Source organism: Fusarium oxysporum, chromosome 8 (assembly GCF_000149955.1).
Source record: "Fusarium oxysporum f. sp. lycopersici 4287 chromosome 8, whole genome shotgun sequence".
Lineage (NCBI taxonomy): Eukaryota > Fungi > Ascomycota > Sordariomycetes > Hypocreales > Nectriaceae > Fusarium > Fusarium oxysporum.
Window position 1 is genome coordinate 3,349,786 of NC_030993.1, and position 22,491 is coordinate 3,372,276.

A 22,491-nucleotide genomic window follows, 5' to 3' on the forward strand; every position below is an offset into this window, starting at 1 on the left:
ACGTTGAATAAGCTACCGAAGACTAAAGAGAGTATCAATGTTACAATTTTCTCTAGTCAGTTAATCAATTCTCATCCCTGTTTCTCCAACTGTCTTGATAAGGTCAATGTCTTATTAAAGTGACAGCCACACTCAATGCTGACCAGATCCGGGACGCCACATGCTGCTCTAACTGTGCAAGCCACAGTCCGGCGCCCTCAACTGCCGCCAATCGGTCCCTGCGGCTCCCGCTTCCTCTCCTTCACCCTTCACATCCGCGATACTTACCGGAATACGTCTTCATCTTACCTGAGAGCCTAATCGCTTTCACCGATTAACAGAGCAAAAACTTATTACTTTATTGATCTTCAGCTTACTGCTGCAGCCTCAATTCCTTGGCTGCAAGTGAATACCCAAAAGGAGGTTGCCGCATCGCATATCTCGACTATTAAGAACTCGATATGGATCCCGGGCACGCAAATAACGGACCCGCGGCTTCCGATGACTCTGCTCGGAGAGCGGTAAGTACCAGATTTCCGATTTAGCCAATTCCAGTGTTGGCATTATTCAGAATATGGACTCCCCAACCTGCGTGCGTATCGCTTACACGGCAACCCCAAAGCGATCAATCGCGAAACTGGTGTGCCGTGCCAGTATAGCCTTGTTAGCTGCATCGGCCCGCTGCGAGTTTCACCCATCAACTATATCTTGTGTTGTGTAACAATCCCTTTACATATCAGGACTGACAAGAACTCTTGTGAATACAGTGTGATCAGTGTCGTACGAGAAAGGTGAGCATCACCCATGAATGCCTTCAGAAACACGCCATAGTCAGGACGTTTCTGTAAACAAGGGCTGTCCAACATAGATGGTATTAATAACACCTGCATGATATAGATCCGATGCGATAAAGACTGGCCATGCTCTAACTGTCGTACTGCCAAGCGATCTTGTACATCCACAGGCGTTGGCCAGAGACCCAAAGAGCCCCGGCAGCGAGTTCTCATCTCGTCCCAATAGTTCGTGACCCCATACCATCTTTTACCCCAGACGCTGTATTTGCACATGGTGCCGCTTTGTCCCCTCCAAGCAGCTTTGCCGATAGCCGTTCGCCAGCCAGATAAGGCAGTTCATCCACTAACCACTGGCATGCGTGCCTCGTAGTGAACGAAAGATCGACCAGATTGAGGTCCGCTTAGGCAATATAGAAAGCCTCCTCCGGGATCTCTCCCAACGTCCCGTCTCCACTCCAGGAAGTAACATTCAGTTTCCTGTCACCCCTGCAGCCTTCCCAGGTCTCGATCCAGCCTCTGCATCTACAGCGGCTTTTGACAGTTCCGATGACGAGTCTGTTCTGGGCGGTGATTCGGTCATTGCCCAGCAAACCACGTTTGCTAGCGACCTTCTCGAGCATGCCGTGGAGCGCACCTCGTTAAACGATGTCAGTCCCAAGATGTGGGAAGCTCTCGCAAACTTGAGACAGTTGGCCGAGCTTCAGAGTCGGCAGTCCATCAGCCATGGTCCCCGTTTTCCACTCCAGCAGCCCATCCCAAAGGGAGGCTTGGGTCAACTGCCAATGCCTCCTATGGATATTGTAGTGAACTTGCTTAAGAGAGTTAGAGGTAGCAGTGACAACAACAACTTTGCAACCATTCGCTGACTTTTGTCTAGCTTCTCCGCCAGGTCTCTTTACGTTTGTCTGCTACTTCATTGGAATAAGTGACTTCTCCAACCTTTGTCGAATGGTCTACTTTCCCACAGACGACTTTAGTGATTCCACCTTCATCATTGTCAACGTTGGTCTCTATTACTTGTTTCTTGAACAGCACCACTTGACCGTTGACAACAAGCCTCTGAAGGATGAGTTTGCATCACACCTTTACACAAGTCGCATCAACCTGGAAACAGCGCTGGCAAATATGTCTCTCTTCATGTCGACCAAGATAGAAACAGTCCAGGCTCTCCTCATGGGTGTAAGCACAAGTCAGTTTGGTGTAACAAGTGCTGGGCACTAACAAAGGCATTAGACATTATACACCATCGACGTCTGCAGACCATCTGTGGCTTGGCATCTCAACTGTGCCGCAGCCCAGATTTGCCAGACTGCTGGTTTCCATCGCAGGGATCTCTCAACGCGTAACCCCGAGGAAGCTGACATCAAGGCGATCCTTTTCTGGTACACATATACCACGGACAAAGCACTAGCACTTCGACTAGGCCGTGCCCCTGCCATCCAGGATTGGGAGATCACCATTCCACGTACTTTCAGCTTCGATGGCATCTTGAGTCTTGAAACCAAAGCTGTTGCGGGTACGTGGCTTAACGCTGCAACGTTGCAGGGTCAAGTGTATGAGCAACTGTAAGTGTTATTATTTGCATCCATGTTCCCAAGTCCTCGCAGCTAATGAAGCCAGGTTTTGTCCGGCAGCATTAAGCCAACCACCAGCTGTACTCGCTGAACGAGCACGTCTGCTGGCAGCTAAGTGCCGTCGTGTCGAGGCGGAGTCGTATCAGAGCCGAGAAATGGCTCTCTCATCGCTTGAGAAAATCGGAGCTTCCCCTCTCGTAGATGTCCACCTGAAGGGTGACGAAGTGCAGTTGCTGTCAACCATGACTCTTATTTACAGAGCAGTTCCAGCTCCTGAAGGGTCACCCACTAGGTTCTGTCAAGAGTGTATAGACACTGCACGAAAGGCTTGTCACGCACATTTCACATGCATGGATTTGGTGCGGAAAGACCCCCACGCGAGAGCCATATATGTCCATTGGTAGGTTCATCTTTGCAGTTCCTTGGATTTCGAGTAAATCTAACAAGGTTTTAGGAACCTGGTGCTGACTCCATTTGCCCCCTTCTTTGTGCTGTTCGGATATGTCATCGAGACATCATCGCAAGAAGATCTCCAACTGTTGAAGCAGTTCAGTGCGTCCATTGAAGAGACCAGTGATGCGTCAGAGACCATGCAAAAACTGTCGCGACTATGCAATATCATGAGCAACGTCGCGGCCCTGTATGTCGAAGCAAAGTCTCAACAAGTGGAAGATCAGGCAATGGTGCCCATCGGTGACGAGTTCGACGTGTATTTGAGCCAGCTCGGACTCATGCCTGTCATGGACTCGACCATGGGCAACGCAGGTGATCCCAATGCAGAGTTTGGTGAGAACACTCAAGTCAACCAAATGGCGGACTGGATGTCTGGAAGTCGAAATTTGCTGGGATTGTTGGAACAGGATATATCACAGATCGGAGGTGTACAGTGGCCACCCATGTAGAATAGAATGATAGAAAGGACCCGGATAGATACTCGCAAATAGAATTTTCGTTTGATGTTCGTAACTTAAGATGAGTCCGATGCAGCTCAGTCGGTGGGAAACCGAGGGTCATAGACTTCATAGCCCTCGTCTTCAGTATCGCTTTCCGGTGACAAGTTCTTTTGAAGGCCAGGATTGACTGGTGCCGGCTCAAGTGTACTAGCCGGCTTGGGCTTCTCAGTCGTCGTCGTTGCTGCTGGTCCGCCGCTCTCAACTTTGGTGAAAGCGCTCTTGAAACCACTCTTCTTGAAGCCGCCTTTCTTGAACCTCCTCCACCAGTGGCAGTCTCTTGGCCAGGGAGCTTGATGCTGATGAGACCGTCGGCTTTGGCCTCGGCCTTGCGCGCACGAGAGCCAGCGGTGGGGTCACGAACCATGGCCTTCATGTCTTTGAGGCGCTGCTTGTGACTGTGATCATAGCTACTGAGATGAGCTTCATAGTCATTCATTCGCGAGTACCCTTTGGAGCAGAGCTGGCAGTAGAAAGACTTTTGAGCTTCACGTGCAGATGCAGTCTGCGCCGAGGGAAGAGTTAGGTGTCGCTGGTGACGCGTTAGTCAAGGAATGAGCACCAGAGTATTCGGATCTTACCGGAGGCATGTTGTCTCTGGTATCTTCCTTCAGCAAGCTATGAAGTTGGCCTTTCTCAGCGTTGTTTTGATGAAAAGGTCGTGGTTCTTGTAAGCTGCTGATGTTTGATGAAGGAAGTTCGAGCAGTGACCACGATCCAGATAAGAGTGCGGGCACTAGCTCTGTTTGGCTAGAGCTCAGAACCTCGACCCGCCACCAATCAAAACGTGGCATGTCTTGCTGACCGAGCTCCCAGGACCTCAACGTCATTTTCCCAGGGGGTCTTCGACAGGGGGCTTCCAGAACCACCTGCCCCAGAGTCTTGAAAGCTTCCCCCGTTGATCCAGCACGTTGAGGCGCTAATCCCAACTGGAAAAACTTCCAGTCCCTTCCCTGTCACGAGCCCGCGCCGTCATCTCTTGTTTTCTATTCCCCGCCAGATATTATTTCTTGTCCTTTGTTTTCCTTTCACACAGATTTAAACGCGCTGGGCGTGGTATCATTATGGATTTCGACCAATCCCCAGATCGTCGAGCCTCACAGGCGAGCTTCTTGTCTTTACAGCAGCTTGACCCTTCCCCGATCGATTCTCCGCCAGCAGATCCGTCTATTGACCGCCGGGACCTCGGGCCACCGCCGAGAGGAAGTGATGATGGATATGAGATGGTTGATGCCGATGATATGGAGAGGAGCTCAGCAACTATCAAGGCTCCTTCGACCGGTGCTCCCGGGCTGAGCGCAAGTACAAACCTCACAAATGGAGCTACAGGTCCAGGCCCAATCTTCTATCGTGAGTGTCCAATGCCTTCACATGCTTGAACGGCACAGCATACTCACACTTCGTCAGTTATGCGAATCCAGAAGTTCTCGAGCTATGCAATGGGAATATTCACCTCCCTCCATCTCGCTAACGTTTCCCTCATCCCCGCTGTTACTCGCTCTGTCCCTGGCTCCGAGACGTACCTCCTCATGACTCGTGAAATTTACCAGACCTCCCTTACGGAACCAATTCTCGTCGCTCTCCCTGTTATTGCCCATATTGGATCAGGAATTGCTCTTCGACTATTGCGGAGGTCACAGAACATGAAACGCTATGGTGCTGCGACCCCGGGAATGTACGCTCTCCATCGTTCAAGGACGGAACTCGAGGATCAAAGAAGGGCTTCTTCGCCGTGGCCAGCACTGAGCTATATCTCGATATCCGGTTATGCTTTTTCCGTCTTCTTCGCCGCCCATGTCTTTGTCAATCGTGTTCTGCCCTTACAAGTTGAGGGCGACAGCTCTAACATTGGTCTCGCCTACGTCGCACATGCTTTTGCTCGACATCCTATTACTTCTTGGGTTTCTTATGTTGGCCTTCTTGCCGCCGGTTGCGGCCATATGATCTGGGGTCAGGCCAAGTGGTTTGGTCTATCACCTACGACGAAATACATCTGGGGTACAAGTACCGCACCCGCGGAGAAGAGGGCGAGGAAGCAAAGGAGAAGGAGATGGGTCGCTCTCCACGGAGCATCGGTGGCTTTTGCTGCTCTCTGGGCAGTTGGAGGCCTAGGAGTTGTTGCGAGGGGAGGCCTCATGGAAGGCTGGATTGGAAAGGTGTATGATGATATCTTCGCAGCGGTGGGATTGTGAGGGCATAGTTGATCTAGCATCATTGGAGTTTGGGTTCGTTTACATGGGAGATGTTGAACTCCTCTCTTTATACGCATTATGGAAATACCCTACGCCTATACGTTGGAGAATGAAGTAGATACGCATGAATGCATCAGGAAACTAAGACAATATGATAATCCACTAGAATGTTAGTATGCACGATGTGAAGTTGGTGTTTTTCACATGAACGAATGTTCCACCATTGTGCGATGGCTTTTGCTTGCGAGCCATGAAGTACTTAGCTGCGTATTTGAATCATCATGAGCAATATCGCGTAAACCACTGATGCATCCGTATCGCAATCATTTGTTGATAAGTGAAGCAATTTGGTGCCAAAACTCCGAAATCCCTTGAACACCGACTTGTACAGGGTAAGCTCACCACCAAGCTCCGGTCAACCGCCGACCGTTGATCGCCACCGACATTTTATTTCTTTATCCTACCAACCCCAGAGCTTCATCAACACCTCTCTGATCCCCCATTTCCCTTCTCCTCTAGGTTCTATATAGCTGATCGCAGGCTCGTCCTGCGCAGCGCCCAACCTCCGCACAAAATGCCGAAACGTAAGCTCCCTCCGACCGAACAACCCTCCGAACCACAAGAAGTATCTCAACCTCGGCCTTCAAAACGTTTACGTTTCGCAAACTCGGCACATAACCCACCTTCTCGCGATATTCTCACCACAATATCCTCCGAACTTCTACTGCGGATATTATCCTTCCTCTCGTCGTCAGAGCTACTGGACATCTCCCCCACTTCACAGCGTCTTTACCGCCTTGCTTCGGATCCTCATCTCTGGCGCGAACATTACTACGAGCGCTTTGTTCTACCGCGCGCTTTACGTATACCTGGGTTTAGACTCGGTGGAGCTGGTGGCACGAAGTTACAGTATTCCTCGCGACGAGCTGTGTGGGCAGATGGACGGAAAGGAAGAGCGCCGGAGGATGAGGTTCTAAGAGAGAGTAGTAAGACTGAGAGTGTCGACTGGAAGAGACAGTATAAGCTACGTCACAACTGGGCCAGAGGAAAATGCGCCGTGGAGGAGGTCAGCGTGCGAGATGCGCCAGATGAGAATGGGGGACAGAAGAGGACGTTGGTCAAGGTCGTGGAGGGTATTGCAATAACGGCCGATTCGGAATATGGACTGCGCGCATGGGATCTTCGAACACGACGACCGATTGCGCAGCTCGGCCTGCACGAGGAAAACGAAAGCGATGACAATGCGCCGACATCACTTGCGGTGGACGAAAGCGGTTCTGGAACAGTGGTGGATATAGTGGTGGGATTCGCAGATGGCGGTTTCGGGCTTTGGCGGTTGAACCTCGAGCGACAAGAACTATTACGGAGATATCGGCACGAGAAAAGCTGCAATGGAGAACTTGTCGCTATCGCTTGCGGATATCCTTATGTCCTAACAGCAACGACAGCGGGCTTAATATCGCTATACACATTCAACCGCCCAGATGACAAACCTTCTAACGACGCTGCGAATAGTGTCAATGATGAACCGCCATTGAAAGCGACAGACAAACAACCGAGCACGGTTCTGCCGCCTCCATATCTCCTCACATCGCTCAAGTCGCACACCACCCACTTACCACTCGCTCTATCGATACGGCGCATGTCGTCCTCTGTGAGCGCCTCCATCGCCTACACCTTCTCCGTCCGAGACGGCTGGTGCATCGGCATTCAGGACTTATTGATAACGCCGCCATCCGATGGCTCCGGCGTCGACACACTATCCTCCCGCCTCGCATCGACGCTCCCCATCACAGCCTCAGGCGGCGCTGACTCTCCTCTAACCAATGAGTCACGATCAGAGCTTACGACCCTTTGCTACAGCCACCCGTATCTCCTCGCCACACTACCCGACAACACTCTCGTCCTATACCTCTGCACCTCGACCGCGATATCCCTATCACTATCCCTGGGTATCCGCCTCTGGGGCCACACATCAGGCATCTCAGATGCGGAGATCACACCGCGGGGTAAGGCCGTGAGCATTAGCACGCGAGGAGACGAGATCCGCGTATGGGAGCTGGAGGGCCGCGGCGGAGGCAGCAGCATCGAGGTACGACCTACGAGCAGGCAGCCAGCCGATGACGCAGACAGCCCTACATCCGCGCCAAGGGCTGAGTGGGAGGACCGCAGGAATTGGGTTGGCTTCGATGATGAGATGGTCATCGTTCTCAAAGAGGCGCGAGACGGTCGCGAGAGCCTGATGGTCTACGACTTTACATGATCCCAATTGCCTCACGCCGTCATTAGACGTGCCAGAAGAAGCACCACCATGACCACATTGGGACACGCGCAACAGGAGACTGTGTCGCGACTTTGCCGGCAATGGCAATCGCCGCCGCCTTCAGTTCACGCCACGCTCCAGGGGAGAAATTCCGGCCACCCGTGGCTTGCTGAGAATCGCGGCGCTCTGGAACTTACACCATCCGGGAGCGTGGGAAGAGCCTCTCTGATAGTCCTGAAGCCACCACCACAAACCAATCGTCTTCAGTTGAGGCTCCTGGGGTCAAAGAAGCACGGCTGAAAAGTCCTAGCAAGCCTGGCTGACGCAAAAGCAAATACAAACTTGGCAGACACCTCGATACGAGCAAGGGCACAAGATATAATCGATTGGTCATGAGATGGCAATTGCGACAATTGGTAGCCTATTGCCCGGGCGTTACGATTAAACTCTGAGCGGCATTCCCGCCGACTGATGGTCCTTCGCGGCGACTGGTTAGCACGACGCCTCAAGGCTGAAGCAGCGCCAGGCACGTCCCTTTGCTAGCTGGAGTTTATTGAAAGGCATGAAAAGCCAATTCAAAAAAACAAGGCAACTCCGAAACCAAGGTCGTACAAAAGCCTCATCCGCATCTCGTCCGTCAGGGGGTGGCTGTAAGAAGCCAAACTCTCTCCAGTGTAGCATCTTTACCTGAGGCCAGCTGGGATGACTTGTCAAAAAGCTTAGAATAGCGATTATCCCAATGCCGCAAATAGAAATCGTCCCTTGAAAGGGAAGATCTCTCAAAGGCCCCTCGTTTCTGAAACGACATCCATTGAGTTGAGTCAATAAAACGCCGGAAGTTTACTGGGAGAAGCCCCAGCTAAATTGGTGTTGCATGTCATGTCATGCATTATGTGGCTCCACGGCATGAAACAAAACCAAGGTCGTACTGACAGCGCATCAGAGGAAACAAGGGAAGAGGCGAGAGACCTACGGAGCAGACAGTACCGGTAGCTATCAATTGCACCTTACCATTCCAAACGGTAGACGCGTTACACAGGACCATTGGTTCACTGCGCCCAAGCAGAAGCTGACACGCTGAGTTGCTGGATTGACCAAGGATGTTGCTTCTGCCAGCGTATCAGCTGCGCCAATTGCATCCCGCTCGAATTGACATGATAAAGCCTCAAATGCAGTGCTACTGTTTACCTGGCAGCCTCTTCTTTTCTTTTCCAGTCCTGAGCCCTTACTCCAGAATTAGTGTACGCCACACTGGCTGCCCGCATCTTCACCGTACATTTGCTCTCAATACTTAAGAGGCAAAAAATAGAAGACGATAGATGGCCAGAGGCGAATGCTCGGTCCCATTGGGTAGCATCAAATTGTCCGTACGATATTAGTAGAAACTGCACGTTGCCGCTGTTCGTAACCGCGTAAAGTGATACCCCCACCAGACGCGAGGGGTTCGACTTTCACATGGCAAAGATAGAGGGGGTCTTTGCTGTGTCTAGTCAAGTCTAGGAACCAGACCCAGAAGACGGGGAGGGATTTGAGGTACCTCAGTGGGGCCGTCCGTTATGGAGTTGAGTTGTCTTGTGGATATGGATCACAGTGGAGATTCTTCTTTCCAGGCGGAGAAGTCGAGTGAAGGGAGGGAGTGTGATTATCATGGACTTTGATATGCGGAGCAGCGTAGTTGTTCAATGCCATTGAAGTCAACAGAGGCAATCATCAAGTGATCAGTATCTTGGCTGAAGTGATATCTGAACATGGAGCTATCAGAACCTTGTTTTTGACCGCCGAAATACTCAGATCCGAGGAAGACCTGAAGTGAATCGAATTGAATTTGACAAAACCACCCGTGCACGCGGCCCGAATCTGCCTTAGCCGCTCAACAAGGCGGGCGATATATCAACCGCCGCCTGAGATTGGCCGAACCGAGAGACGGCACGTTGGAAAAAAGGGAAACGGAGGGCCGAATTCGAGGGGCACAACGGACAGGACGGTGTAAGCAGACGGACTGCGGTTGGCGTCTAGAACTAAGACGGTGGATCAACATCTCTCACCGTTTCTTTGCGTTACAAATGCCGAAGGGAAAAAGAAAACAACGCTGCAAAGACGGGTCGCAGGTTCCATTGCTCGATTCAACCCATCTCAAGCAAGCCAAGAGGTGGAGGCCCGAAGCCGAGGCATGATATGCCGTCGCGTGGGTGTCAATCAAATTGGAGAGCCAGACGAGACAAGACAAGACAAGACACTTGATACTCTCTGTTTGGTGTTGACGCTGTAGGCGCCTGAATAAACAATTGTGAGCCCAATGCTGTGATATAGACACTCCAGTCATGGCAACCATTTCAAGAAAGTCGATAAATGAGGCATAATATCTCAATTGTTGATTAGAAGAAGTTGAGTCAATTTGACTTGACCCCTCTATCGCGGGGTCGTGCCGGGCATCAAAGAACCATGGAAGCGAACCAACAGTTCACTCGAAGCCAGCACTAGAGTGGAAGGGTCCCTCCACTAACACGCCCGTCAAAGACTGGCCCCTGTGACGAGCATTTGGATGACGTCTTTCGCCCAGCATTTGATGGATGCTCGAGGTGGTCTAGATCGCGTTGGATCCAAATGTCGTGAGCTTCAACTGCACGACTCGCCGATTTCCTTGGTTTGATGCATCCGTTGCTATCCCTTCTCTGTCACTTGAGAAGGGAGATGGGTAAAAGATGCCTCAATGTTGACCGCCCTTGCAGTCAATGAATGACATTGGTCTTCACCGTCGCACAGGCCAATGTCCTTGGCGCCTCCAACTATATTCCGTCGGTCACCAGCATTAGCCTCGTTTGTGGAGTTGATAGACAGTTAGACACTGAGACAGTGCTGATGACTTGCCGACGCGCGCAGCACGCTGAGCCCTTCATCAACTTCCCGAATTGATCCAGGATGTTGGGATAGACTACGCCGTTTCATTTCTCCGATCCTGCGATGTGATGTGGGTGCCAGAATTGCTTCTGCCCAAGATTCATGCGCTCGGACTCCCACGTCTCAAACTCACGCACAGAATCGCCCACTGTATTGTCTCAGACCAAAGCGGTCAAATGATATATGGTAGTAACGCGATATGGGACGGGTGACGCTTCACGGGACATGCCTCGTGAGCCTCTTGACTCCAGCCTCCGGACTCAGACGCACCCTCCCTTGAGCCTATGGTCCTCTCACATTCAAGAGCAGCCCTCATAGGTGAGCCTTCGGAGTGAGGGCGGCCACCACTACGCCGGATGTTGATCAGCCACTACCGATTGAGAAGACGGAATGGATGGGACGGAGGATACACGCGCCGAGCGGGCCGTTTCACAAACATCCATGCCATTAGAGATTGGAAGCGCGATAGGCCGTCGCCCCGACTCTGCTACCAGCCTTTACGAGCAGAAATGGAGGGCAGATGCCATCAACCATTGCAAATCTCATCAACTTCCTCGCTTGTTGCAACGCATGTCTTGCATTCGGACCCTACACAGTTGAATCAGTGATAAACCAGCGTTTCGTTATCAGAAGAACTGATAAGCCAATCCCACCATGACTTGTCATGTGCTCCCACCACTTGCTCACCTGCCAGAGGACGCCGGTTGACGATCCAAGGCCAATGGTGGGGAACCTAGTTAGTTCATCTGTAACACCCGCTGCCAAACTCTGGGGAATATCCATTTGCTATCGATAAATATTCGGAAGCGGGTATCAATTGTCCTTCCCAACTTGTCTCTGATTGAGAATCGCAGCAAAGGGAGGTGTGCAGCTTGTTTATTTCGATAGCAGCAATATGAAGCCAAGGTTGCCGACCATCAAGCTAGATAGATACGCATGTCCCACCTCGGTATTGATGGTTCGCTTAGTTGCTCGGCTCGGACTTCCTCCGTCGTTGCTGATGTGATCAAATTCCAAATTGAATCTCATTGCTTTGCGAATCCCTCATGGTGATGGCTTTGCCTCAGGCTTACACCTTAAAGTGGCAATGCAGTTTCGTTCCGGCTTTACTGTAGCAATTGTGCAGCTCCGTTCGGGGTTTGTCAGGATTTACTCCGTCAAATAGGCCACGCAATTGCGCTGTCTTGGGGCAATGCTGATATGAAGCGTCCGGCTCACCCGATGGAGCACTCTGCTCCTGTCTCAAGCTGACCAAAGTGTTGGATAATTTTGCCCATAACCTTGACTGTGTCATTGTTGGGAATTACCACGACAAGCCAACATACCTCATGCTACTTTCGGGTCCAACAAAGAAAACCATCTCATGTCATCGAGAGACGATGACGTTGATATTTGACCATGATGCAAATGCCATCATGCCATCATCTCCTTCAACAGCAACTCAATCCATCGTTGAACGCTAAAGTTCACCAATCAGCAATCCTTCCAGAAGCCCAAACGTACCAGGGCCTCAAACTCCTTATCGATAATTCACTCCCCCCTGGTCTAGGTCGCCCCCAAACCAGCCAAGACACTAGACCAGACATGACTTGGTGCCAGGTCTCGTTTTGGTCTCTCTAGTCTGCTCCTACAGGAGACCAAGCCTGTTTCTCCATATCCTGTGACTCACATCAATTCGGTGTGGGGGGAAAGAAGCCCAGAGCCTGTGGAAGCAACATAGCGATATGTACAGTATGTACACAATTGTGTGAATAATGAACATTGAACTGGCACTCAATTGTAAAGTTGGGGAACAATTTTTGGTAGAGCGATGGTCGTCTGATACTGCCATCTGCCGAGAGCCACGTAATTTGAGGACGACAGTTGTGAGGCCGCCAGTTGGTATCTCAGCTAACACCCAACGACTTACACAGAATAGTCCTTGATGACAGCGCAAAAGGGAGCTGTGCTGCATGTACAATTATGAAGTCGACGACTGTTCACCGATCGCCAACTCAATGGCTGACTTTATTGATGTTCCTTTCTTGCGCTGCAATGTCTACGCCGGTCAGATACTAATTGAATCATGACCCTACATCAAGTAAAAGGGAATGAACCCTCGATCAGAAAAGTTACGACTCTGTTGCATGGTGGGGTTGATCGCTGGGTTTCCCCAACAAGCAATCTTCAGGGCTATTCAGGGCCGAAACAAAGGGTCTGGAAATGGGAATCCGGATGCGGGAACGATTGACGAGATGCAGAGTGCCAAGCGGGTAGCCACGAGAGTTGAAGACGACAGATGCTCCGCGAATGCGCGAATTGACCGGTTGTATCCTTGAATATCCACAAACGTGAATGCAGTCGCCGTAGATTGCGAGGTATGCATATCAGCTCAGAGTGCCACCTCGCTCGCGAGCATGAGCCTGTTACGGTAGGCAGTGGGCTGAGGCAGAGTGATCTTGAGTAGGTAGGCAAGACTGGTCAAGCCAGACCGCAAGTCAAGACAACCCGTGAGATAACAGCCTGTTAGCCTCGCACTCACAAACAAGAAAGTCACAACAAGCGGAACCAGAGTCGATGCTCAACGTTCTTGGTTAATTGGGCGTCGGGCAGCGAGCAAGAGGAGGGCTGATTCAAGACATGAACCGTCACACGCAGAAACCACACGCCCCTTAGATATTAGGCGTTATGTAGGCACTGTCGCGATCGTGATTTGCCTAGGGAGGTTAGAGAAAGGAAGGAGGGGTGATAAGATAAATGAGTTTGGCTCTTGGATGAGAAGCAGAAGTGCAAATGAGTACATTGCAGTGCAGTGGCTACTACCTGGGTGAGGAACGTGGGAGTTAGCGTACCCAGTTGAAGATAATCAGTGATGGTGTCGCGAAGGCCCTCGTGTGATCTTCCAAAGTTCAGATGGCATCATGATCGACCAGATATGAGCATATGTTAATGTAGGGACGCGCATCTGCCGCCAAACAAACGCAGGCCAGATCTCTTGCCCGGAGACTTCTGTAGGAACAGGAAGATGGACCATACCAAGCTGGGAACTAGCTGGGTTTGGGAGATTTGGCGCCGGGCCTCGTGGACGTTACCAGTTCTGACCAAGCCACTCAGCGCCTCTCAGGACATGATGGATGGCTAAATAGGTTAGGTGGGATGTGTACCTACATGCTGCATACCAAGGCTGTAATGGCGCACGAACTCCTGGCATCACCAATTCCTTGGCCAACAGAGACAGCCAGCCAGCCTCATCCATTGAGACTGCCGTTTGGGCTGAGGCAGGCAGAGCGAGAACGCAGCGTCTCGCTTGCGTAAACCGTGAGAAAACACAGTGGGATATCGCATCTTGGTGGCCGCTAATGATGGGATGCTCGTTCTGTGGAGACGCTGGACTGATTACCGTATCCGTGAAACTGGGGGAACTGGCGTCTGTTCCCGTTGCTCGCCTCCCGCGACAAGGCTCTTTGACATTGCTCCGTTATTGAATCTCGGCTGGGTAGGGGCTGTCGGTTGAAGCAAATTGTCTATTCAGCGTTCAAATTAAGTTGAGATTCTCTCTGATCTCCTACCTCATTCTTCTCCACTCACCCTATTCCAGAATTCCTTGGTGGAATTGACTTCATTGACCAATTCCTGGCTGGAGCTCTCGGATCGGATGTCAGTCAGGGAAATGACCGAGTCAAAATGGCGAATCGCCAATTGCACTGACTAGGTAACGATGGATTGGACAATGGCATGAGTCAGAGGGCAAAGCAGGGCAGAAAAGTGACGGGATGAGAAGTGGTTTGTAATTGAGAGCTTACTCGAACAAACACAAGAAAAGGCAAGGCACTCAGTCTGATGGAAGGGAAGGAGGAAGACATCGCTCACTCACACCTTCCCCCCGTGATTCAGTTTCCAGACGGTGGGATATTATGGGAAGGGTCAGCCCGTCACCGTCCGTCAATCACCACTAGCGGTATTCAAGTTCCAGTGAGGTCACCCCTCCCGTGGCTAATGAGAGGTCCCTGATGACCTGTGCACGATCACGCATGACTGTTGAGTACGGAGGACAAGATGGGTGATTGGGACTGCGACATTGGAGGAAAAGTAACTGTGTGATTCAATTGATACGAGCAGCTGTCAATTGACAAACCTTTTGTGAATTGAAGCATCTTCAACCCGTTCAGGCTCTCTCAATGGGTCATGCTTCCAGAATGATGCCCATCGCAAAGTCTATCTGAGCTCGGATCCACTTCTATTCATGGATCCTAAATGTTTGGCATCTGAGGTGAGTCTGAGTGAGCTGCAGCTAAAACCCGCGCAAGTGCAGCCTGCAGGCAGTCACTCACCGGGGGGCCTTGAAAGGGAAAAGCAATGAACCTCTAGCCATTCGAGCTGTTGTAAGGGGAAAAGGAGGGCTGAAAGAAGGCTGCTGAATTGAGATATCCATTGGACGATACAAAGCGTCCATTTTCAGGCATTGATGAAAGCCATTGAAACAAAGGAGACTGGCCATGCATGAATAGGGGTGTGCCTTTAGTCAGTTTTGCATCGTTGCATTGTCACATTTGATTGTGGCTGCGTCAAAATTCACGTTTGTTTTACTAATCACACTCCGAAGGGATCTTCCACTCCCTGTCCTGACACCCTCCTTCCCGTCCATCTCCCTCCGTTTCCACAGGACGCCACCCGACTGTGTTAGGTGTGAGTGTGAGTGAGAGTGAGACTGTCAGTGAGTGAGTGAGTAGGAGCCATTGATTGCGAGCATCTGGGCGAATTGTGTTAGTAGCCATCCAATTCATATCAATCATGGCACGCGCCTTTCGAGTGCCATTCGCTTTCTTTCCTTCTTCTCTTCTTGTTTCCCTCTTCCTTCACTTCTACGACTCCTGCAACATCGCACGAGCTGGTAACTGGCTAATGGACCCTTTGCGCTCTGTTACCCACACTGCGACGTCTGAACCAGGTCCTAATACTCGTCTCTGAGCATCAATCCATCAATCAATCGACATCTCGTTCCACTGGCCCCCCACTGGCGCCCACTCTCCTAAAGACTTTGAGTCTGAGCTGCTTGTTAATAAACCAATCAACCATTCAATCAAGTCCACCTAACCAGAGATACTACCTGTCAGGCGCACAGTCGTCACAGTGGTTCCTGCTCTTGCCTTCATCAGCGGGAAGGAACTTGACTTCCAATTCATTACGAGTGTGTAGCAATTCAATTGCGACCCAATCTATCCCCAATTGGACATCCATTGAAAGCACGGGAAAGAGTCCGTCGTTGATGCTAGTGCTGGTTTGTTACCAAGCCGAGACAAAGGCGACTCCTTTCTTTGCTTTGCTTCCTCCATCTTGAACTCTTCTCCTCATGCTTAGCATTGCTGCGCGCACATAATTGAGCGGACTGCATCTGCTCTGTTGCAAATTCACGCAAGATATACTTTTATTATAAAAGTATCATTATACTCTGACTCCCTCTATTTTTTTTTTTTTTTTGCCTGGCGTGTGTCGTCGTTTTTGCATTTTGCATGCGCACACGCGCAAACTCTCGTCTCTCCTGTCTACATATATGTTCTGGGTTTGCTCAAGAGAGCATTCTACAATTGTTTTCCTCAAGCAAACCTCTTCAGGCCAGTTCACACACTTGCGAACTCACCCTAAAATACTGTATGTTTCTGCCCGCTGCGCCCCAGGCCATCCAGTGATCCCCGTCTTCAGCCATTGGCAACCTGGCAGGCATAGGCTGCTTTTGCTTCTCTGCCACATCATCAAGCTCTCGATCGACCCTCAAAAGTCGTCAGGTCGCAACCAAACTAATTGCCCACTCGACTGGCTCGAGAGTCATTGCTTTCAAAAGTCATACGGTCTGGTACGGTGCCCGTCCCACAGATCGAACAACCCGCGGCCCTATTACTGTTTCTCGGAGCATTCTGCCTTCCTTGGAATTCTCTGTTGAGGCCCCATTGCTTTGCACCTCGCACTCTATTCATTCGCCCATATCGACAATCGCATGTCGACTTGCAACAATTGAATTGCACTGCACTTTTACAGTCATACGGCTGTCCCCCATTGAGCGCACCCCTGGACCCGCCTGTTGAGTGCCCAGACATTCCTATCACCCCATACCCATATCAGCATTGACAATTGCACCTACCTGCACTTACACACTCGAATCACTCTGGGCTCAGTAATCTCATAAGAACTGCCCTTTCCACTTTCTCTTCCATCATCCTTCTCTTTTTTAAAAGAAGGAATCATCTTTGACACCCTTCAATTCGTCTCGGAGGTAAACACAATTCGTCACTAAACGCCGAAGCAAACTCCGCTGCCTTGGGTCGACAGTCCTGCGCTACAACTCCTCACATCTTACTCACAAGTACCAAGGGACTGGGAGGGTCTCGTCAAGATCCCACACCCCCCCTCCTTATAACTCCGCCCCCCTCGCCCCCCCTCCAGTTTCGCCGCCCTGTTGCTGCCTACTCTGGTCTAGGCGCCCATCCAGTCACTGACAGCGCACTTACATACACTTTTGGGTTGGGCATACGCAAACAAAGTCGACAAGACTCATTCGGGCTTATTCAGGCTTTTCGTCTGAGCCTATTAATTGAGAGCCCCTCGCCCTTTTAGATTGTTCTAAAAGGTCTCAACGGTTTCGCCACACTCCCTATTGTCCACGTCACAGCCATTGTGACTGACTGATTGCATCTCGTGGCTGACAAACCACTTTCGCTTTACCTGCACCATGCAACCTTCTACCACTTTCGACGACAATACAATCTCGTCAGTCAAATTGCAGACTGAACGAACTTCGTCTCTCCCCTCTATTCAATCTCTTCCTTTTCACTACTCACCATCCGGCCCCTCAAACAGCACAAACAACACCACAACAATGGCGGCCAATTCTCCTCACAACGCGCAAGCGACCAGCGCAATGCCTCCTCCAGCCCATCCTGCCTCAACCCCTTCCAAGATGCATATCAACAGTCTGATGTCGCCTCCAGACCAGGCACACGATAGCTTCTATTACCACACCGGAAAGGTCGACAACTCCTCCAGCAAGAACGCTTCAGGAAAGCCTCCAATGTCTCCCCCCATCTCGCCTTGCAACAGACCGATGGCCACCACCGAGACACCAACAAACTCAATCCAGGACCCCGTCCTCTACCCATCCGATGAGGTGCCTTCCAGTCCGGCCCAGGCTCCTCTATTTCCAACCCTTGAGGATCGTGACCATAGTCGAACGATTGAGGAACACATGCAAAAGAATATCAACGACAAGATTTTTGTTGAGGTGCAACCCCCGACACGCAACGACTATGAGCTTGTGGCGTCGTTTCAATCGCAACTCAACAAAAACTACGAACTTAACCCAAAGGCATGGATGCTGTCAGTGAATAAGCAGGCTCGTGACGACAATCGTCGCATCGCTCAAGCCAAAGCACGCGCTCGTCCCTTGGCAGCCAAGGCCGCAAAGATATCTCGGCCTCGCCCCGATAATCGTGTTCAGAAACCTACCCAGCGATTCATTCGCACCCAACCTACCAACAGCCCTAAACGGCCAACGCCTCAACTCAGCGCCAATGGTACCGCTGAGCCGAAACCTCGCGCTCAAGGCCCAGACAAAGATTTTGAATCACTGCCGGACTTCTGTCCACCATTGAGCACGCTCCCCGACAGATCGACCATTCTCAAAGTTGATTGGAAGGGACAGCCACTCGACAATAGCAACGATCCTCATCGACATCTTCTTCATCCTGACGAATTAACGCTGGCAAGCAATCTGCGCCTTGACTGTGCGACGTACCTGGCCAGCAAGAGACGCATCTTCATTAGCAGGCTTTCCTGTTATAAGCGAGTGAAAGACTTCCGCAAGACCGACGCCCAACAGGCTTGCAAGATTGATGTCAACAAGGCCTCCAAGTTGTGGACTGCCTTTGACAGAGCCGGCTGGTTTCACAAGGGATTCATGGAGCCATTTCAGAACACCAAGCTGAACTAGTGCCCTTCGCAAAGTTGGACGCCTTCGAACCTCGATCGCCACGGCCTAGCTTGTCCTTTATTTGCAGCTTGTCTTGTGAGCAACGATGTTTGTCACGGGAGTTTCATTTCATTTAATTTTATCGTTCTCTGCTGAACCCATATGGTTGGATCAGTATACGAGAATCAATCGGAATCACGGCACGTTTATTTTTTTCCTTGGGCGATACACCATAGCATTAGGGACTCTTATCTTCATGATACCCGGAGTGCATATATACCTGACCCTGACCCCTTTGCGATCATGTCACACCACTCCACAGTTTTCTTTTATTTCATTTTCTATCACGGGTTCCGCTCTTGTCTTGTCCACCTCGCCCCTCTGAAGTCATGTCATCTTCGAGGTTGTCATGGGCGAGAGATTGTGGACAGCGAGGTACAGCATGGATGGATGTATGGCGTTTTTGTGTATGGCACCTCCCAGCAGACTGGGGTGAAGGGAGCCATTTTATTTGGATTACCAGGATGCAAGCGTTGTGCGTACATGTGATGGCTAGTCAAGGCCGTGGACTTGAACATCACTGGATGGTTTTAGGTCAACAAGTATCGACTGTATGCGGGCGCGCGCCTAGGCAGAGGCACAACCTTCTGACCATGAGCAGAGATTGGATTACGGTTACCCTTTCGAAGGGACTAGCTAGACAATAGCGAAATGAATTGTTTACTCAGGCATTTATTGCATTGCCATGTTTGTGAGCGAGATGGATGAGAATGCTGACCCGATTGATCCAACGACAAAAAAAGTCTGCTTGACATGTTGTCGCAAGACCAACTGCACGTAGGGGCCCCCTTGGAAGAAAATCCCTTCAGCCCTACACTACCTTTTGGGGGCCGGTTCGCTTCCTCTAGAGGTTAAGCGTGAGCCATATTTCTGGGTAAGTAAGGGACATAACCTAGGTAAGCATGTTCTGACTGATGTGCGCGGGTGAAGCCGCCGTTGCAGCGGGGATCAAGCCATTGGCAAAACCAAAGTACATTCCCAGTGACGTCTCACCAAAAGAGTACTTTGGCTAGGGGAGGGGGGGAGTGTGGATGGGACATGGCCGAGCCAGGGATTTGGGTGAGTGGTGGAGTTGGACAGCGGGAGCTTATCGGGTGGAGCAAGAAGGGAGGAAAAAGAAAAGTCAAAATGTGGCGCTGTGGCTTGAGATGGGAATAGGTACGTTCAGTGAGAGATCGAGGTATTGATGGGGTTAGGGCTTGTGATGTTTATTTTTGAGGGATTGATAAGATGGAGGTTTATTTGAAGGCACGTTGTATTGCGGGAAAGGCGTGAACGTGGACGTGTCTTTTCAGAGCCTGAAAGACGAATGGTGAAGCTTATAATGAAGCTTGTTTGCGAAGCTCCTCTCATGTCTTGAACTGGGGATCACGTTAGCGGTACAAATTGAAGCGAAGCGTCTTTCGAAAAACCTACATGATGATACTATGAAGAAGAAGTTCTGTTACGAATGACGTGTGTAGAGAGAAGCCAATGTTGACTCATTAGTCAACATTGGGAGTAGCTTGTGAATGGGACTACGTGTTCATGGGATATTAAACTCTGAGATGTGACTCAATATAAAGTGAGGCTGTAGACGATTCCTGGTCTTTAATGCTTAACTTTGCCGGAGCCTTGTGGCAAAGCGTGTCCTCTTATGCATAGCTGTCTCCGACGAGTCTTCACGAACTTTGTCCTGACCTTTCTCATGACCATCAGGGTCCTCAAAGTCGCCACCAGAATCTTTACGGTGCTTGGTACATATGAGAACCAAGACGATAATCTTAGAACCGTCACCAACTGCGAGATTGAGGACTATTCATGATATCCATTGGACTCCGAGGGCTCGCATCACGAACATGAAGAGCTTGCGAAGCCAATTCTCAACCAATCAACATCCGGTATGGTGTAGTGGCTAACATTTCGCGCTCTCATAACCTGAGAGATCAAGTACCGCGGAGCCCAGGGTTCGATTCCCTGTACCGGAGTTTCTCTTTTGCATTTCTGCCATCTTGAATTACAAGTAAGTTCGTTCGTTCGGTTGGCGCCCTTTTCTTTTTGTTGGCATTGTCGACTACCCAGCGGGTGGTTTGCTATTTAAGCGGGCTTTCACTGACTGTCCTTGGTGGATGTGAAGGAATTGGCACAGGGATCTATCTGCCTTTAGCAATTGTCTTTGAGTAAATGAATGGCGTTGAGCAGTCAAAGATCGAGTGATATCATCACTCGCTGGTTCTTTCACCCTCAGCAATTGATTCTCCCTGCAACTTGACGTGGGGAATCAATGATCTCTGCTGAAGTTCAACCTTACCGGTGGTGTAGCTTGTACTAATGCGCGTATACTATGACTGAGAATCCCTCACTTCCTGCTGGATATCGCTTTGTAGGCGGCGACCCAACTAGGAAGATCTATATAAGCTCAACATTTGCTTATTATTGAGATACCTTCAACCCTCATTAGTTGAAGCTGTATTTGTCAATCATTACGGTTGATTCATCATGTCATGTCCTTCTATAGTACAACCTTTTGTCCCTTCCTCACACTCACTGACCAGCGGCAATAGTGTAACCTCCATCAACAGCAACAGTCTGTCCCACCAAATACTGGTTCGTAGCAAAGAACAGCACCGTAGCAGCCATATCCTGATCCTTGCCAGCCCGTCCAGCGGGAACCTTCTCAGCATACTTCTCCTTGGGGATAAAGCTCTTCTGAGCCTCATCACTTCCATCGGTGGTCATCTCAGAGGGGAAGACACCAGGAGCGATACCGTTGACGCGGATCTTGAGCTTGTTGCTGACAATCTCGGCGGCGAGCATGCGTGTAAGATGCACGGCTGCGCCCTTGGAGGCGTTGTAGGCAAAGTGGTGCTGAGACTTCTGGATAAGACCGCTGATAGAGCTGATGTTGATGACAGTTGAACTCCAGCCCTGATGCTTCTCACTGCTCTTCTGCAACAGAGGCAAGAAAGCAGCGGTGGTGAAGTACAAGCCCGTGACGTTCGTGTTGTACGCCGAGTTCCAGTCCTCAAACGTAGCATCCTTGTTATCGAAGAGGTTCTCCTTCATCTCCTGTGCAGAATCGGCTTCGACCTGGAAAGAGTTGCTGGAGATACCAGCGTTGTTGACGAGAATGCAGAGGCAGTTCTCTCTGGAGGAGTACTCCTCGTAGAGCTTCTTTATGCCCTCCTTGTTACCGACGTCGGCTTGGATGGGGATGATCTCGCCGGCGATGTTCTTGCCGTACTTCTCGACGACGGTATCGAGCTTCTCCTTTGTGCGGCCGGTGATGTAGACCTTTGCGCCGTTGACGGCGAGGGCTTGGGTGGCCATGAGGCCGATGCCAGAGCCACCACCTGACCTGTTAGCCATACTGCTGTACGAAGCGACCGAGATATCACGTACCTGTTACGAGAGCAACCTTGCCCGAGAGATCAAACAAAGCATCACGAGAAAAGTCTCGGTGCTCGCCACCACTTGCTGGCTGTGTTCCCGACATTTTAGTTGTAGTGTACTGCAAGTCTTTTCTGCTACTCGACTGAAAGGTTCGTAGTTGATTTGAAGTTGTGATACAAGAGCTCCTAACAAAAGGAGTCGTAAGTCGAAGTGAAGGTGCAAGAAAGCTTCTAGAGCCAAGTCTAAGAAACTGCCTGGACATGATTCTTATACCAAACGATTCTTCAATTAAAGAGGGGTAGCTACACAATAAAAAGTAGAAACTGCAACTGGCAAGAACTGGCACCTCAACCAATGCGCAATCTTATGGCCTCGTTGCCCAATGACGAGCTCATGATGAGATCAGCACTTTCTCTTCTGCAGTAGGAGCTTCAGCCCATGACGAAAGAGAGCGGAGGAAGTGATCCGTG

The 22,491-nt window shown here is 50.6% G+C and overlaps 7 protein-coding genes and 1 non-coding gene across 15 annotated transcripts; 5 read left to right on the forward strand and 3 right to left on the reverse strand.

Moving 5' to 3' along the window:
• On the forward strand, positions 1 to 4,001 carry FOXG_22099 (uncharacterized protein). 8 transcript variants are annotated; one of them, XM_018402485.1, is made up of 9 exons: positions 1 to 55; positions 127 to 500; positions 747 to 770; positions 877 to 998; positions 1,144 to 1,601; positions 1,651 to 1,952; positions 2,007 to 2,338; positions 2,394 to 2,747; positions 2,802 to 3,314. In XM_018402485.1, the coding sequence occupies exons 2-9, from the start codon at positions 441 to 443 to the stop codon at positions 3,247 to 3,249; spliced, it is 2,100 nt and encodes a 699-aa protein (XP_018255990.1). In that variant the 5' UTR covers positions 1 to 55; positions 127 to 440; the 3' UTR covers positions 3,250 to 3,314. The 8 variants fall into 8 exon arrangements, with proteins under 8 accessions (XP_018255990.1, XP_018255989.1, XP_018255995.1 ...); XM_018402484.1 differs by having other exon boundaries at positions 1 to 500; positions 2,802 to 4,001; XM_018402490.1 differs by having other exon boundaries at positions 1 to 770; positions 2,802 to 4,001.
• On the reverse strand, positions 3,336 to 3,887 carry FOXG_15637 (uncharacterized protein; the record flags this gene model as incomplete). Its single annotated transcript, XM_018395739.1, has 3 exons — positions 3,336 to 3,502; positions 3,556 to 3,829; positions 3,879 to 3,887. 3 exons carry the CDS (start codon positions 3,885 to 3,887, stop codon positions 3,336 to 3,338), a joined length of 450 nt encoding a protein of 149 aa, XP_018255997.1.
• Positions 4,002 to 4,173: 172 nt separating the features above from the next.
• On the forward strand, positions 4,174 to 5,704 carry FOXG_15638 (uncharacterized protein). The gene is made up of 2 exons (XM_018395740.1): positions 4,174 to 4,647; positions 4,705 to 5,704. Exons 1-2 carry the CDS (start codon positions 4,362 to 4,364, stop codon positions 5,487 to 5,489), a joined length of 1,071 nt encoding a protein of 356 aa, XP_018255998.1. The 5' UTR covers positions 4,174 to 4,361; the 3' UTR covers positions 5,490 to 5,704.
• Positions 5,705 to 5,834: 130 nt separating this feature from the next.
• On the forward strand, positions 5,835 to 9,933 carry FOXG_15639 (uncharacterized protein). The gene has a single exon (XM_018395741.1). It carries the CDS (start codon positions 6,064 to 6,066, stop codon positions 7,750 to 7,752), a length of 1,689 nt encoding a protein of 562 aa, XP_018255999.1. The 5' UTR covers positions 5,835 to 6,063; the 3' UTR covers positions 7,753 to 9,933.
• A 480-nt stretch (positions 9,934 to 10,413) lies between these two features.
• Positions 10,414 to 11,944, reverse strand: FOXG_15640 (uncharacterized protein; the record flags this gene model as incomplete). Its single annotated transcript, XM_018395742.1, has 5 exons — positions 10,414 to 10,538; positions 10,921 to 11,020; positions 11,338 to 11,436; positions 11,596 to 11,647; positions 11,724 to 11,944. 5 exons carry the CDS (start codon positions 11,942 to 11,944, stop codon positions 10,414 to 10,416), a joined length of 597 nt encoding a protein of 198 aa, XP_018256000.1.
• Positions 11,945 to 15,415: 3,471 nt separating this feature from the next.
• Positions 15,416 to 19,805, forward strand: FOXG_15641 (uncharacterized protein). The gene has a single exon (XM_018395743.1). It carries the CDS (start codon positions 17,354 to 17,356, stop codon positions 18,608 to 18,610), a length of 1,257 nt encoding a protein of 418 aa, XP_018256001.1. The 5' UTR covers positions 15,416 to 17,353; the 3' UTR covers positions 18,611 to 19,805.
• Positions 19,806 to 20,525: 720 nt separating this feature from the next.
• On the forward strand, positions 20,526 to 20,616 carry FOXG_22100. Its single transcript has one exon. It is a non-coding gene; the product is annotated as a tRNA-Glu (tRNA).
• A 439-nt stretch (positions 20,617 to 21,055) lies between these two features.
• On the reverse strand, positions 21,056 to 22,292 carry FOXG_15642 (gluconate 5-dehydrogenase). The gene is made up of 2 exons (XM_018395744.1): positions 22,031 to 22,292; positions 21,056 to 21,981 (listed from the first exon to the last, which is right to left on the reverse strand). The coding sequence occupies exons 1-2, from the start codon at positions 22,281 to 22,283 to the stop codon at positions 21,173 to 21,175; spliced, it is 1,062 nt and encodes a 353-aa protein (XP_018256002.1). The 5' UTR covers positions 22,284 to 22,292; the 3' UTR covers positions 21,056 to 21,172.
• Between the last annotated feature and the right edge of the window lie 199 nt (positions 22,293 to 22,491).